General features: G+C 43.2%; 1 protein-coding gene across 3 annotated transcripts in view; it reads right to left on the reverse strand.

The window, feature by feature from the left end:
* The window catches only part of LOC116396145 (spermatid perinuclear RNA-binding protein-like), a 36517-nt gene extending 31526 nt beyond the window's left edge, over positions 1 to 4991 (reverse strand). For 2 of the 3 annotated variants that reach the window (XR_004213582.1, XM_031870569.1), the window contains exons 1-3: positions 3011 to 4991; positions 2241 to 2280; positions 940 to 1172 (exon numbers count right to left, since the gene is read on the reverse strand). Coding sequence is in view for 2 of the 3 variants with exons in the window: in XM_031870569.1 (XP_031726429.1) it covers positions 940 to 1172; positions 2241 to 2258 (251 nt within the window). In the remaining variant the exon portion in view is untranslated. The remainder of the gene's footprint in view (positions 1 to 939; positions 1173 to 2240; positions 2281 to 3010) is intronic. The other variant, XM_031870570.1, reaches the window with a different exon arrangement.
* Positions 4992 to 14384: the final 9393 nt, after the last annotated feature.

Here is a 14384-nt window from a genome sequence, read left to right on the forward strand (position 1 = left end):
TCCCCTCTCCCCTCCTCTCCTCCCCTCTCCCCTCCTCTCCTCTCCTCTCCCCTCCTCTGTGTTCACTTCCTGAACTTCAGTCAAAGTGTCTCCTCCTTGTTGTCACATGACTGTTGGTCTCAGTCGAGTCAATCATGGCTTCATAGCTGCGTTGAGGATCATTGAATGTTTTATGCAGACTCTGGTTAAAGCACACGGTTGATTTGTGAATAGATTTTAAATGAGATGTAGAATAACATGTTTTTGATGAAATATCACAATTTCAGGCTTAGTTTTCAGTTTCTCTTTCTGACTGAAGCGCTCGTCACACATGACGTGTGTCTGATGTTGTTCAGCTTCTGGCGAGGTTGAAGTGCGGAGTTTTGGCGAAAGTTTAAAGAAAACATGCTTTCCAATCCTGCCGGCAGGTTTTGGGATTCAGAGGGTTAAAGAACGAATTCATGTTCCAAGTCTGTCTAGATACAAAGTTCACATTCCTCATGAACAATCAAAGAGTTACTGGTTCTTCCTGTAACACGTTCTTCTCTCCAGACTAGCCTTAAGATGATTACACTAGTGCGAGTCAGAGGAATCTTCCTCCTGGTCGTCATGTCGGGTGTTATGTCACTATTTATTATTTATGAAAAAGTGGTTCCCACTGATGGCGACCAAAGCCAAGAATCGGATGTTAACATCATGTCCAACATTATGTGATAATCTCTGTGAAGACATTGCAGACTACATATCTATAATACAGAATGTTTCTGTGTTTCTGTCCACAGAGACGCTTTGTTAATCCAGAACCTCTGTGTGGATGTTTAGGCGACGGGCCAAACGTTGATCATTTATGACTGTTTGTTGAGCTTGTTTAATCATCCAATCATCCCCCCCAGAGGGTTAATCAACGCGGTACAACATGAAATAAAAACAGAAAATAAAAACACGTCCAGCGTGACATACTTTGTCTCAGCAGCGTCCTCCTCCACCTTCTTGTCCCCGGCCTCGTCGTCGTTGGCGGAGGTCTTCCCCGAGGACTCGTTGAGGCCGTCCATCCAGTCGGAGACCTTCTTGAGGGCTCCCTCCACGGTGGACACCAGCGTCTGCACGGCCTCCAGCTCCTCCGGCGCCGGGTAGATGCCGGTGTGCTTGGCCATGACGTGACGGTCATCGTTCGCAAATGATCGGAACGACCTCTGGGGAAAAGAGAAATTAACGTCCTTTTAAAATTAATTTCAGGCACGTCTTCACTTCCAGCTGATGCTCACATGAATCACACAGACGGAGCAGGTGGAGGTTCAGATGGAAGCTCAAGGACATTCAGAGAGGACACTAAATGGACTTCAGCAGGAATTAAACCTGACGACCTGTGACCTGTGAGACGGTCAGTGTCATCAATCAGCATGAATGTCATCGGTGAGCTCGCACTACTTAAAGAGCCGGTACCTCTTAGATCAAAACACCGGAAAAGTGGTCTGTTTGACTCTAAATAGACCATAATGTACTAAATGAACATCATGCTGTATTGAAGAAGACTTGAAACTAGAGATTGAGACCATAAACTCATGTTTACAATGTTTACTGAGGTAATAAATCAAGAGAGAAGTAGAGTCATTTTCTCATAGACTTCTATACAACCAGAGGAGTCGCCCCCTGGTGGACATTAGAGAGAATGCAGGTTTAAAGCGCTGGCTTCACATCTCAGCCTTTGATAATGCAGCCTCACACTTCAAGTACTTATCTGATGCTCATTTAGAGGTTATCTCCTGCTGTCCACATACTTTTGGCCGTATAAGTAGGTGTAAATCCCAAATTTCCTCCACATGCTTCACGTCTACATTTCAAAGCATATCTCACACATTATTCAGCTGCTTTTCATCTGCTGTAAAGCCGCTCTCAGCCGGGTTAAAGGTCATCGATTCTGAACTATCGGACCACCGGTCTGACAGGTTATTATCGTCGTCGTCGCTCTGTTTCACTGCAGAGAAACTAATCCTACATGTGTTGACAGTGAACTCGCAGGAGGAAGCAGCAGACGGAATCCACAGCAAAATAGATTTTCTTTGAACTTTGAACACGTTTTTTTAATTCAACGCCTGATGCTGCTTCCCCCCCCCCCCCGTCGACTTCCTCGCTCAAGACGTTCTGGTGCAAAACGCAGGAGCTTGTTTTTTTTGGGGTTTCATCGTGACAGCAACACCTGAAGCGACCTGATGCTGCTGCCAATCTCTCCGCCTGGCCTAGATAGCGCCGCCGTTACTTACCATTAGCATGTATGACATGTACTTAAGAGGGCTGGAGCCTCTGAGAGGGGAGAGAAGAGAAGAAGAAGAAACACGCTGATGTGCTGAACTAGCTCGAGCATCAAACGATGCTTTCGGTTCAAGGTCAAACTGTTACATCTCTCTCAATCATCCCTTCCCCCCTTCCCCTTCATCTCCCATCCTCTCTCTCTCTCTCTCTCTCTCTCTCTCTCTCTCTCTCTCTCTCTCCACCCCTTCCTCTTCATCTCCCATCCTCTCTCTCTCTTTCCCCCATTCCTCTTCCTCCCCTCTCTCCCGTGTAAGCACACCCTCATTACGGTGAGTTATTTATGATGGCGCTTCAATAAAAAAATGTGACACACACACACACACACACACACACACACACACACACACACACACAGGCTCGGTTTACAGAATATATAAAAACGTGCGGAGCATCTGTGAAAGCAACCGACAACACACTTCAAAATGACCTCATGCAACGGTTCTGTTCTTCTAAAAATGATTCATCTCCATCTGTGTGCCGAAGAATAACATACATCATGATATAAAGGAATATATATCTATATAATATATGTATAAATATATATCTATATAATATATATCTATATAATATATGTATAAATATATATCTATATAATATATGTATAAATATATATCTATATATATTTTGACAGCTAGTTTGTGAAGCCTAAAATAGTTTTCATGGGTCAGGAAGGTACCAGCAATGGCTAGAAAACACACAGCGTAAACAAACAGACGCTCACCATGTCCAGGCAGTGGTGAGCGTGAGGACCAGGGTCCCGGCACTCTTCATGCAGTCGGACGTCTCTCGGCTGTCGGCCTCTCGGTCAGACTCTCACTGTAGGAAGGAAATTAAAAATAACTCCAACGGTAAGACATTTATTCTGAACGTTATATTTCTCTATTGTACATCAACATTCAGAGGAAACACGTCAAGCCCCCAAGAAGACCACCATCCAAGAACACCGACGTTTATATTACTGCCAAACGATGGAACTACAACCTCCAGGTTCATCACCACAAACACTTTTTCCCACAGACGTATATTGAGAAGAAGACGTCTGTAACTCAGTGGATAATTGCAATATTTTAAGTAAATCAACTTCTGATTAGTAACACTTGTAAATGCCCTTATTTAAATCATTAGGTCCTACAAATGTTAAAATTCATTAATAGCTGAATCCAGAGTAATTTCCTGAGGACGAGGCTGGGCCGAGGGCTAAAGGAGACGCTAGTGAGCATGCTCTGTGGACCCAGTGGTGCCGAAGATTACCGGAATATCGGGATTTAATGGACATTTTATACGTGAAAGTCAACCGCCTCCGAACGCCGTTTCCAGTCCTCGTCACACATCCGTGACACACATTCATGTGTCGTCTTCCTTCGGTGATGCAGCTTTAACCTTCTGTATTTGTTGCCTATAATGTCGGTGATCCTGATTTAAAGCTTATTCTAAGCTGCTCTGAATGCGCATCAGCTGCATGTGAGGCTGCATCATCGAAGGCTGAGAAGATAATCCTGAAAGTCAGAGTCACGAACAATTGTGCTTCATGTTTCACAACAAGTAATCCCAACACACTTTCACGTGCTTTATTGTTGTCATACATGTGTCATATATCAGTGGAAGTCACTCAGCTCGTGTTGCTCTGTGTTGAGTTAATCAATTTACTGAACAGATGCTTCCTGTTTAATATGGGACATTTACAGAAACATCTTATCCTGATTAAAACCTTCAACAAGACTCTGGTTTTTGATTTTGGTTCTGATGCCGCTGTGAAACTGTTTAAACGTTATCTGGCCACATTAAATGACTGAATGTGTGCCCCACTGTTAAATGCATCAGATGAAGCAGCTTTTTGCCACACGAGGTCAAACACTGATGAGACGCGAGTCAATTCGATTCTCCGTCACCGTGACCCCGTTTTAACGAACACAGCACAGCTGACGGCGGCTCCTTATTATGATCGTGTGTTTAGAAATAAACTGTTCTGAAGAGAAAAATCTGGAAAAATGGTGTTGATCAATACAGCTGCTGAGCTTTCTGTCTTTTCATAAAGACCCCTCGTTCAAGCTCCAAAAAAGATAATAAAACTCCCCAAACAGCAGAACTTCAAAGCGCTTACAACTGCTCAATAATGGAGGACGCTCTACGTGTGAGAGAGAGCGTAGAAGTCAACACATGAATGCTAACGAGACTCGTTCTCACGCCGACGGTGAGAGAGGAGAGAGCTGGATGATGCATCACCTCTTCACATCTCGTCATTGACTGTCGATGACTGCGGAGGAGGAAGAGGAGGAAGGTGATGCGGAGGCAGATCGAGGGCGACATGTCGTGAGCCACCTTCACACATGCGACCTTGAGATAATAATTAAAGAAATCACCCGGAGGACGCAAACAACTGAATCATTTGGACCGGACATTAAAGCAGACTCTACGCAGTAAGTCTAACGCGTGATGTCCTGATGTGAGAATAAACGTTTCCAATGCAGCTGAATGCGAAACCAGGAAGAAAACAAACACACGAGGATGAAGAAGAGGAGTCATTTACAAAATAATAAGCAATGATGATGTCAGACAAATTCAAGAAATGGTCATAAGACTCGGTTGTTTATGACAAAATTAGGAACCCGATACGTGACCGAGGTGTAATCACCTCCGGCTCTGCCGAGTGAAGCCGATGCTTCATGTGTTAAAGCTGCATTCTCTCTAGTGTCCACCAGGGGGCGACTCCTCTGGTTGTATAGAAGTCTATGAGAAAATGACTCTACTTCTCTCTTGATTTATTACCTCAGTAAACATTGTAAACATGAGTTTATGGTCTCAATCTCTAGTTTCAAGTCTTCTTCAATACAGCATGATGTTCATTTAGTACATTATGGTCCATTTAGAGTCACACAGACCATAAAGCAGGGGATGCTTTAGGGCGGGGCTACACAGTGATTGACAGGTCTCTGCCAGAGACGTATACGGCGTCTCTACGTCACTCCTCCTCAGTCCAGATATGGTCACTTCCTGTTCACTGGTTGCAAAAAAACAACAACATGGCGGTTCATATGAGAGCACAGCTTTAGATTACTTGAGACGAACGTAAGTGACAAGTTTCTGAATTCAGACGTTGCACTCATTGTCAACAGATCTTTATAGATTAACTGGGTTGTAGGCAGATTAAAACACACACATTACTGTGGACGTACCTCGTGTTTAAAGCTGCACATATACTGTACTTTACATCACTTTTGTTCCTGCAGAACATGATACAAGATATCAGCTGCTCCAACCGAAAACACTTCAGTCACGGAGAATAAACTACAAAGCAAAATCTGTGAACCTAAATCATTTTCACTTTTAATTCATCTTAATTAAATCCTCCTGCAGGCCAGAGGCCACATCTTACAATGTAAAGATGTGCCCAGCATGTAAATCAGTCGATTAGTCTACAACCAGACGTTAAACACAAACTTTTGTCTCTGTGACTGAAGCGATAGAATAGAATTAACAGAGCGTCCTGATAGTTGGCTCGTTGGAGCAGCTCTCTCTCTTCTTGTCTGGACGACGAGACGTTCAGGTGACAATTAAAATCAATACAAAGCAAACAAACAGGAAGCAAAGAAGAATAAAAGCACCAGGACCTCCATCCACACAGTATCCTGCTGCACTCTGCATAAATCCCTCCACGTCGACTCATTTTCTAATAACCTTTCATCTCCCTGAAGGGGGGGTGGGGGGGGGGGATTAAACGGAGGTAATTAAGAATGCAGCGATGACTTTTTAAGGGTGTTGACGGTGCAGCAGATGGCGAGCTCAGCGTGCGGTGAAAGAGACAATGCCGATTTAAAAAAAAGTATAATTAAATAAAGAAACAGGCCAGAGAGCGAGAAGCAGGGACGTGTTTATGAATACAGACGTTCTACATGACTCGGAGTGCTGCTGACGGGCTCTACGTGAATAAAAAGCCAAAAGAGTGAACGCGTAAACACTTTAACACAGTTCCAGCCCACATCACCAGACAATAAGTGAGAGACACTTCACAACTTCATATCTTCAGTGGGAAACAAAAAAAAACGTCGGAGCTCTTTAATTTTTATTCAAACCAAACGGCAGTTAACGTCATTAAACTGCAGACGAAGACACATGTTTGCAGTGATTAAGCAGCGAGAGCTGATTGAGGTCCATTAGAGACGTGTTGCAGATGTCGTGGGTGTAAATTAAAGCTGGACTCGGTTGGCGGAGGGATACAAACCACGAGGAGGTAATTATAGCTTGAAATGTTTTGAGCCTCAACGATGATCGCCGGAAACGTTCTGGAACCGGAGAGTAGGATGCAGAGTGAAGCGTCCTCACCAGCCTAACACATGGAAGAGATGGCCAGTACTGCGAGGGAGTCCACTGAAGTATGAATGATGCTTTCAGAACAACAAACAACAAACAACAAGAACATTTGACTCGTGCAACAGAAGCACGTAGCTTCCATACAATCTGACGGGCAGTTGCTTTAACACCGGGGTCAGAGGTCAGACTGCAGTCCTGCTATAAACACATCTCTCATCCTGCTGCAATGCACTCTGGACCAATAAATAAAAAAATCCAGCAAATGGCTTCATCCCCCCCCCAGGTACCCCCCCCCCCCCCCTCTCTAATGCCTCTCCCGTCCCCCGGCCTCCATTTTCAGGGAGGTGAGATGAACTGTTATTCCGGCTCCGTGTTTATTTCGGTCGTTTTCACTGCGGGGAACTTTTTTATGAGCCGGCTTTTATGTTAACACAAGCCTTCAAATAATAACCCCCCCGTGCAATCCTGCCAGCTCGCACCGGCGGGATGGGAAGTCAAAAAAGAGAGAAAGAAAGACAAAGGCCTCGTTCTCTGTTATAAAGCTTTGGTGACGAACATTTGATCCGACAACACAAGGTGCTGCACACACTCCCGTAATAATAATACATTCTTCTGGGGCGATCACATTTCTCAAAGTACTGAGTGCTCAAAGCTCCAAATCATAAGAAACAGTAGTTTTATATGAAATGTAAAGAGGACGGCAGGCGTGTGGAGCTGCTTGTTGGCAGACGGAGCAGAGAGACCTTCAGGTAACGAGATACGCTGACGAACACGGAGACACATTCTGGTAAATTACCCCGTTTATTTGCGGTATGAAGCGGACACGACGGCGTTACCATTGTGTGTGTGTGTGTGTGTGTGTCTGTGTGTGTGTGCGCAGATCTCAGGAAATTAAGATTCAGGATGTGTGTCACATTTCTGCAGAGACAGAATATTATTATGTGTTCTGTTACAATAAACTATAGCTATAGTTTAAAAAAAACATTTCTGTGATCCTCTGATTGGATTCTACCCAAATACCCAAATAACTCACACGTATACTTCACATTCATCATGCAGACACTTTTATCCAGAGCAACTTCAATGTGGTGATTATTTATACATTAGGTTTCTGTTCGCCAGCTCCCAACAAAGACACAAAGCTTGTGTGAGTAAAGACCTGGTCACATGACTTAGAAAACACGCCATAAGTGAAATCTACTCAAATTTACCATCAGCTATTATCAAAAATATGATGTACTACTATTACTACTATGCTATAGATATATTTATGTATAAATCATCCAACATGCTTTCATTAATAATTGCAAACGCAGCGTCTCTAACGCTCGAAGGACGGGAGCGAAGAAACGAAACAAATCACAAGGTGCCAATCCTATCACATGACCTCACAAGGTGCCAATCCTATCACATGACCTCACAAGGTGCCAATCCTATCACATGACCTCACAAGGTACCAATCCTATCACATGACCTCACAAGGTGCCAATCCTATCACATGACCTCACAAGGTACCAATCCTATCACATAACCTCACAAGGTACCAATCCTATCACATGACCTCACAAGGTGCCAATCCTATCACATGACCTCACAATGTGTTTCAGGGAGCTGTAACTCGGCACATTAGAACATATTTCATCGGCTGCACAAATTCACTGTGATCTCCTCACAGAGCCGGCGAGATACCGACTGCTGCAGAGCCCATAAAGCTGACTACAGACTACCAGGGTTATATAAGAGACAGCCCCAGCTGGCAGGGAGGGGGGGGGGGCTGCAGAGGAAAAAGACACACAGGAAGAAGGCTGGTACCTTTAAAAACACCGTAGTAATCACTCAGCATGCTGTGATTCCTACAGCCTGAGCAGCAGCCGAGGAGACGTGAAGCTCAGATTCACCCTCCTTTAATCTATACATTCTGTTTATTACAGTGTTGAATTAAAACGATATTTTTAGCACAGCGTGAGACACAAAGATGTGATTTAGTAGAGGAGAAAGAAAGACTAAATGATCGGCGGTGAGTAAAAGTAACGTGTGATCAACAGCCGCTAGTCCGTCTCTGATCGGCACATTCAGTTTTCTGTAGAAAGTGATAATTGGAGGCCGGCGGCTCCGCCCATCGGGCGCCATCGAGGCTGAAGCAGAGCGGCGGAGGTGACGCCTACTTTAACGAGCTGATCAGCGATTAACCGAAGGGCCATTTTCCTGGTTTGCTCATCCTCTATGAACACGCTTACACCGTTATCTCTCTACAGATTTAGCTATTTCACAAAATAGTGAAGGCTAGAAATGCTTTTATGGCAAAATTGGGGATAACGGCGAACACTAGAGGGCTTCAGAGGCTGAGATATTGAGTTTTATTATTTATTATCTGGTTTGAATAAACTATTGTCTGTTGTTTTATTGAACACGTGTCTCTGAGCACATCGATGGATGAGTGAATGTACGGTGTGATCTCTGTTACAGGTGCGTCGTGTTGTGTGCTGCAGCAGCTTGGAGTCCAGGACAAGTTTCCCCGTGGAACAATAAAGTGAATGTTATCCGTCTCTTCTTCTACGAGGATCGTTAGTAGAAAACAGCTTCTGTTTCCTGTGGACACCAAACAAGTGCTGCTGGTCGCTGCTACCCACAGCCTCTGTGCTCAGCAGCCTGACGTTCAGTCGAAGGTTCACAGGATTATTGTCCTGTGACTGTTGGTCTCAGGAGAATCAATCATGGCTTCATGGTTGAGCTGAAGAGCTCACAATTTAATGTTTCCTACAGAATCTGATTACTTCAAACGGTTTATTTGTGACGAGCTGTTAAAGGAGACTTGTAGAAGAAAATGTTTTTGAAGAAAATATAATTTTATGCTTTTTTTGTCGGAAGCGTTTCATCACACGTGATGTGTTCAAGGACCATCGGAAAGATGAAGAATGTGACGATAACGACAGCTTGTGGCTGTGATAAATGGTTGAGGCTATTGTTTTAAAGAAAACATGTTTTTAATCCCGCTTGCAGGTTTTAAACCAGGAAACGTAAGAGTAAAACTTTATAGTTTTAAGCACCTAGCTGGGTGACGCCCACACACACACACACACACACAGGGCTCCAGCAAACACAGCTGCTTTGTTATGAAACAGCAGCTTCAGTGTGTTTTTTTCCATGGGAGGATTAGAACTTCATTAATGCATTAATGGATCAGCGGTGCACTGTGGGCCTGAAAACATCCAAGTAAGCACAACACTCTCATCCCTGTATGCTGCTAAACGCTGCAGCAGCAGTGTGTGTGTGTGTCTCAGATTCAGGACATCTTGTGTTGTAGTAGTTTTTGTGTATCAGACGTGTGTCACGTTGAGGAGACAGTTTGTTGTTGATCCCAGAATAGATCCTCAGTTTAGAGATAGATATCAGAAGTAACCTGGTGGCCGCGTGAGGACGAACACAGCGGGTCGTTACAGATGGAGAGAATTCTTCTTAAAATCTGGAGGCACTGACTGATGACTGAGAGGAATGTTGAAACACAAACTAGTATTACAGCAGCTTCCCTGAGCTTTACAACAGTTTAGTCTTTCTTCTTTAAACTAGTGTGATGGGGACGTTCTACACATTCCCTGTTGGGTTGTGAACACCTGCTGAGCTCATGTAACCAGAACTAAACCGGGATCAACTCAGAACCCACCTTTTATATTTAACTGAATCACAGACATTCTGGAGGATTTTAGCTTCTTATAAAGCTGAACTGATCAAAGTTTGAACATCAAGCGTTTGCTTTGATGTGCAACATCCTTATTAATGTCTAACACTCAGAACTTCTAGAGCACGAGATACCCAAAGATGTTGGGAGAGACCGCAACGAGACCACAGACGTTTGTGTCCCCTTCAGAAGCGTCACACCTCGACTACGTAGCGAGAGGAAAACGTTATGAAACAATCCATTTATCTGTTACCATGTTTATAAAATAAAGCGGTCATTGAGACAAGGTCTTTTACTTTGGTAAACATACTAACACCAGGATTTAAATAAACACTGTTACGGGTAAAAGTCCTGCATTTAAAATGTAACTTCAGTAAAAGTATGTTCGGATATAATCAGGAAAATGAACCCCAAGTATAAAAGTACTCACTATGGAGTATAAAAGTACTCACTATGGAGTATAAAAGTACTCACTATGGAGTATAAAAGTACTCACTATGGAGCCAAAAGGCTCTTTAGTTGCTACATCAACTCATCACAGTCATCATTAACTCCTCCCTCAGCTCCGGTTCAGTCCCCGACACACTTAAACTGGCTGCTGTCACCCCCATCCTCAAAAAACCTGGACTTGACCCTGACACCATGAGCAATATCCGTCACATTTCTAATCTTCCCTTTCTGTCAAAAATACTGGAACGCATTGTCGCCACACAACTCAAAGCCCACCTCATCTACAACAATCTGTTCGAGCCATTTCAATCCGGTTTCCGCTCACAGCACAGCACTGAAACAGCCCACAAAGTCACCAACGACCTCCTCCTCTCCTCCGACACTGGTCACCTCAACATTCTCATCCTCCTCGACCTCACTGCAGCTTTTGACACCATCAACCACAACATCCTTCTCTCCCGCCTCGAATCCTCCCTCAACATCACCGGAACTGCTCTCTCCTGGATTAAATCATATCTCACAAACAGACAACAGTTCATCAGTATCAACAACTGCACCTCCTCCACTGCTCCTCTGTCTCAAGGCGTCCCCCAGGGTTCGGTGCTTGGTCCTCTTCTGTTCATCCTCTACTTGCTCCCTCTTGGTAACATCATCCGTCAACATGGTCTTCACTTTCACTGCTACGCCGATGATGTCCAGCTCTACATCTCCACAAAGGCCATTACCACTGCCACTCACTCCACTCTCACCAACTGCCTCATTGACATTAAATCATGGATGCAAACCAACTTCCTCAAACTGAACTGTGATAAATCTGACATGATCATCATCGGTCCCAAATCCCTCACCAAAACCAGTCACAACTTCTGCCACACCATCGACAACTCCACTCTGTCCCCCTCCCCACACATCCGCAACCTCTCCTTTGAACACCACGTCAAACAAATCACCAGAACTGCCTTTTTCCACTTAAAAAACATAGCCCGTCTCCACCCATCACTCTCCTCATCTGCTGCTGAAACTCTGATCCACGCCTTCATCACCTCCAGAATCGATTACTGCAACAGCATTCTCCACGGCACATCATCCAAAATCCTAAATAAACTCCAGTACATCCAGAACTCTACTGCTCGCCTGCTCACCCACACCCGCTCTCGTGACCACATCACCCCTGTTCTCCAGAACCTCCACTGGCTCCCTATCCCACAACGGATTGAATACAAAATCCTTCTCCTCACTCATAAAGCCCTCCACAATCAGGCCCCCTCCTACCTCACCGACCTGCTCCATCACCACACTCCATCCCGTCGGCTCCGCTCCTCTGATGCCAACCTCCTGTCCCTTCCACTCAGGACCAAGCCCCGGACATGGGGTGACAGAGCCTTCTCCATATCTGCCCCCTCCCTCTGGAACTCTCTCCCCAAACACATCCGAGACTGCACTGACCTTTCCACATTCAAATCTCAAATCAAAACCCACCTTTTCAAAACTGCTTTTAATGTGTGACCACTATTGTGTATTTTATGTTTTTAGTGTATTGCTTTTATATATGATGATTTTAATGTAAAGTGTCTGAGTATTATGAAAAGCGCTATATAAATAAAATGTATTATTATTATTATATCATGGTAAATGGACGTTATAGTAGGACTGTATAGCACCTCTCTAGTCTCTCAGAGTGCTTTTACACTTCATGTCATCATTCACACTCACACATTCACACTCTGATGGCAGAGATGACCATGAAATACTCTTTCCTTCCCCATCATCACCGGAGCAGCTTGGGGTTAAGTGTCTTGCTCAAGGACACATCGACAACCTTCAGATTGGAAGACGAGCCGCTCTCCCTCTGAGCCACAGCTGCTCTTTGTGACTCTATACTATAATATCATTTTAAATGAGTATCACTGAAGCAGTACCATGTAAGATGCTTCTTTAATGCTGCAATAGAGCTCATTTAATTCATGTTTGTTATACTGGTGGGTGGTTTGAGTTACTGTATAACAATCATTGTATTTCATATACTCATTAGAGATAAATGTACAGAAGTTAGAGAGGTGAACATAGCGTAGCATTTAGCAGCTAAAGAGACTGGAGCTGGTGGAGACCAAAGACAGAGAATGAGATTACATTGATCAGGTGACATGAACATGACTCTGTATCTCTTCCATTGATGTCAATACAAACAAAGATGGAGCACGATTTCTTTCTCAACCTCCAAATTAAGTTTTTTTTTCCATCTTTAAAGCTTTAAAGCTGCTAATTAGACTTCCTCCAGGTATCTTAAACATTCCTCACTGAACCTCCTGCAGTGAAGTTTAACAGTAAACTAATCAATCAAGTTTCTCTGTGGAGACACAGGAGAGTCAAACTGTGAACATCAGGATATCGTCGTGAGGTAGAAACGGATCCTCCGGTCGCCTCGTCTCCCAGATATATAAAACGCTTTTGTATCGACGAAGACTCAAAGGAGGATTCTTGCCAGCAAATTATGAGGAAGAACAGATACCTGAGAGAGTCGCCGTCTTCCTCCAGACCGGCTTTATTCTTCTGGTCACAGAAAGCTGCTTGCCTTGCATTTTTATTGCCGACCGTACCATCTTCTTTATTATCCCGATACTCTTTGTAAAGCACTTTTGGCTCGTCGGCCCTGGACAGTTTTACACCCGTTTATACATGCAGATTAAGATTACATGAATCAGATTACGTTTACATGAATCAGATTAAGATTACATGAATCAGATTAAGTTTACATGAATCAGATTACGTTTACATGAATCAGATTAAATTTATATTAATCAGATTAAGATTACATGAATCAGATTAAGTTTACATGAATCAGATTAAGTTTACATGAATCAGATTACGTTTACATGAATCAGATTAACTTTACATGAATCAGATTAACTTTACATGAATCAGATTAAGTTTACATGAATCAGATTAAGATTACATGAATCAGATTAAGATTACATGAATCAGATTAAGATTAATAAAGGTAAACAATAATGTTATCATGATGTGTTCACATGTAATCTGTAAAATTTAGTTTTGGTGATGAGCTTCAATGAATCCAGTAGTTTGAAGGAGATGTTTTCACGTGAATATAAAATAGATATTAGAGATGAATTATGAGCTGTTTAACTTCCTAACACAAGCTCTAAACTCATTATTATACATCAGTAAAACTAATGATTTGTTTTAATCTATGAAAACATAATCTTTTATTTCCTAATCATTTGATGGCCTGTGGACAAATGTAACTTTTCTGCACGTTCAGCAGGCCGACCAGTTAATAAGCAATCAATCGGAGTTACTTCCCTGGAAAAAAAACAATTACCAACTGAACCCCGATATATAATTAGTGCCAGATCTTTCCACTTTAAAAGGAAATCATTAATCAAGTCTTTGGCACACTGATACCTATCTATTGATTTACCATTTGTTCTTAAATTCTAAAACGTCTTTTAATCTCCAGACAAACGAGCTTCATTCTCCGTAGTTCATCTACATTTTTAACATGTCAGCTGCTCATCGTTAGGAATCAGAAAAGATGAAACTTGCTGTAACAAAGCATCACATCACATCACATCACAACAGCAGCAGTCGGGATGTCCCAGAGTGTCCATTTAGTCAAGAACAACAAATGAGACAGTCAGGG

This window comes from Anarrhichthys ocellatus, unplaced genomic scaffold (assembly GCF_004355925.1).
Source record: "Anarrhichthys ocellatus isolate YVR2014 unplaced genomic scaffold, GSC_Weel_1.0 scaffold53, whole genome shotgun sequence".
Lineage (NCBI taxonomy): Eukaryota > Metazoa > Chordata > Actinopteri > Perciformes > Anarhichadidae > Anarrhichthys > Anarrhichthys ocellatus.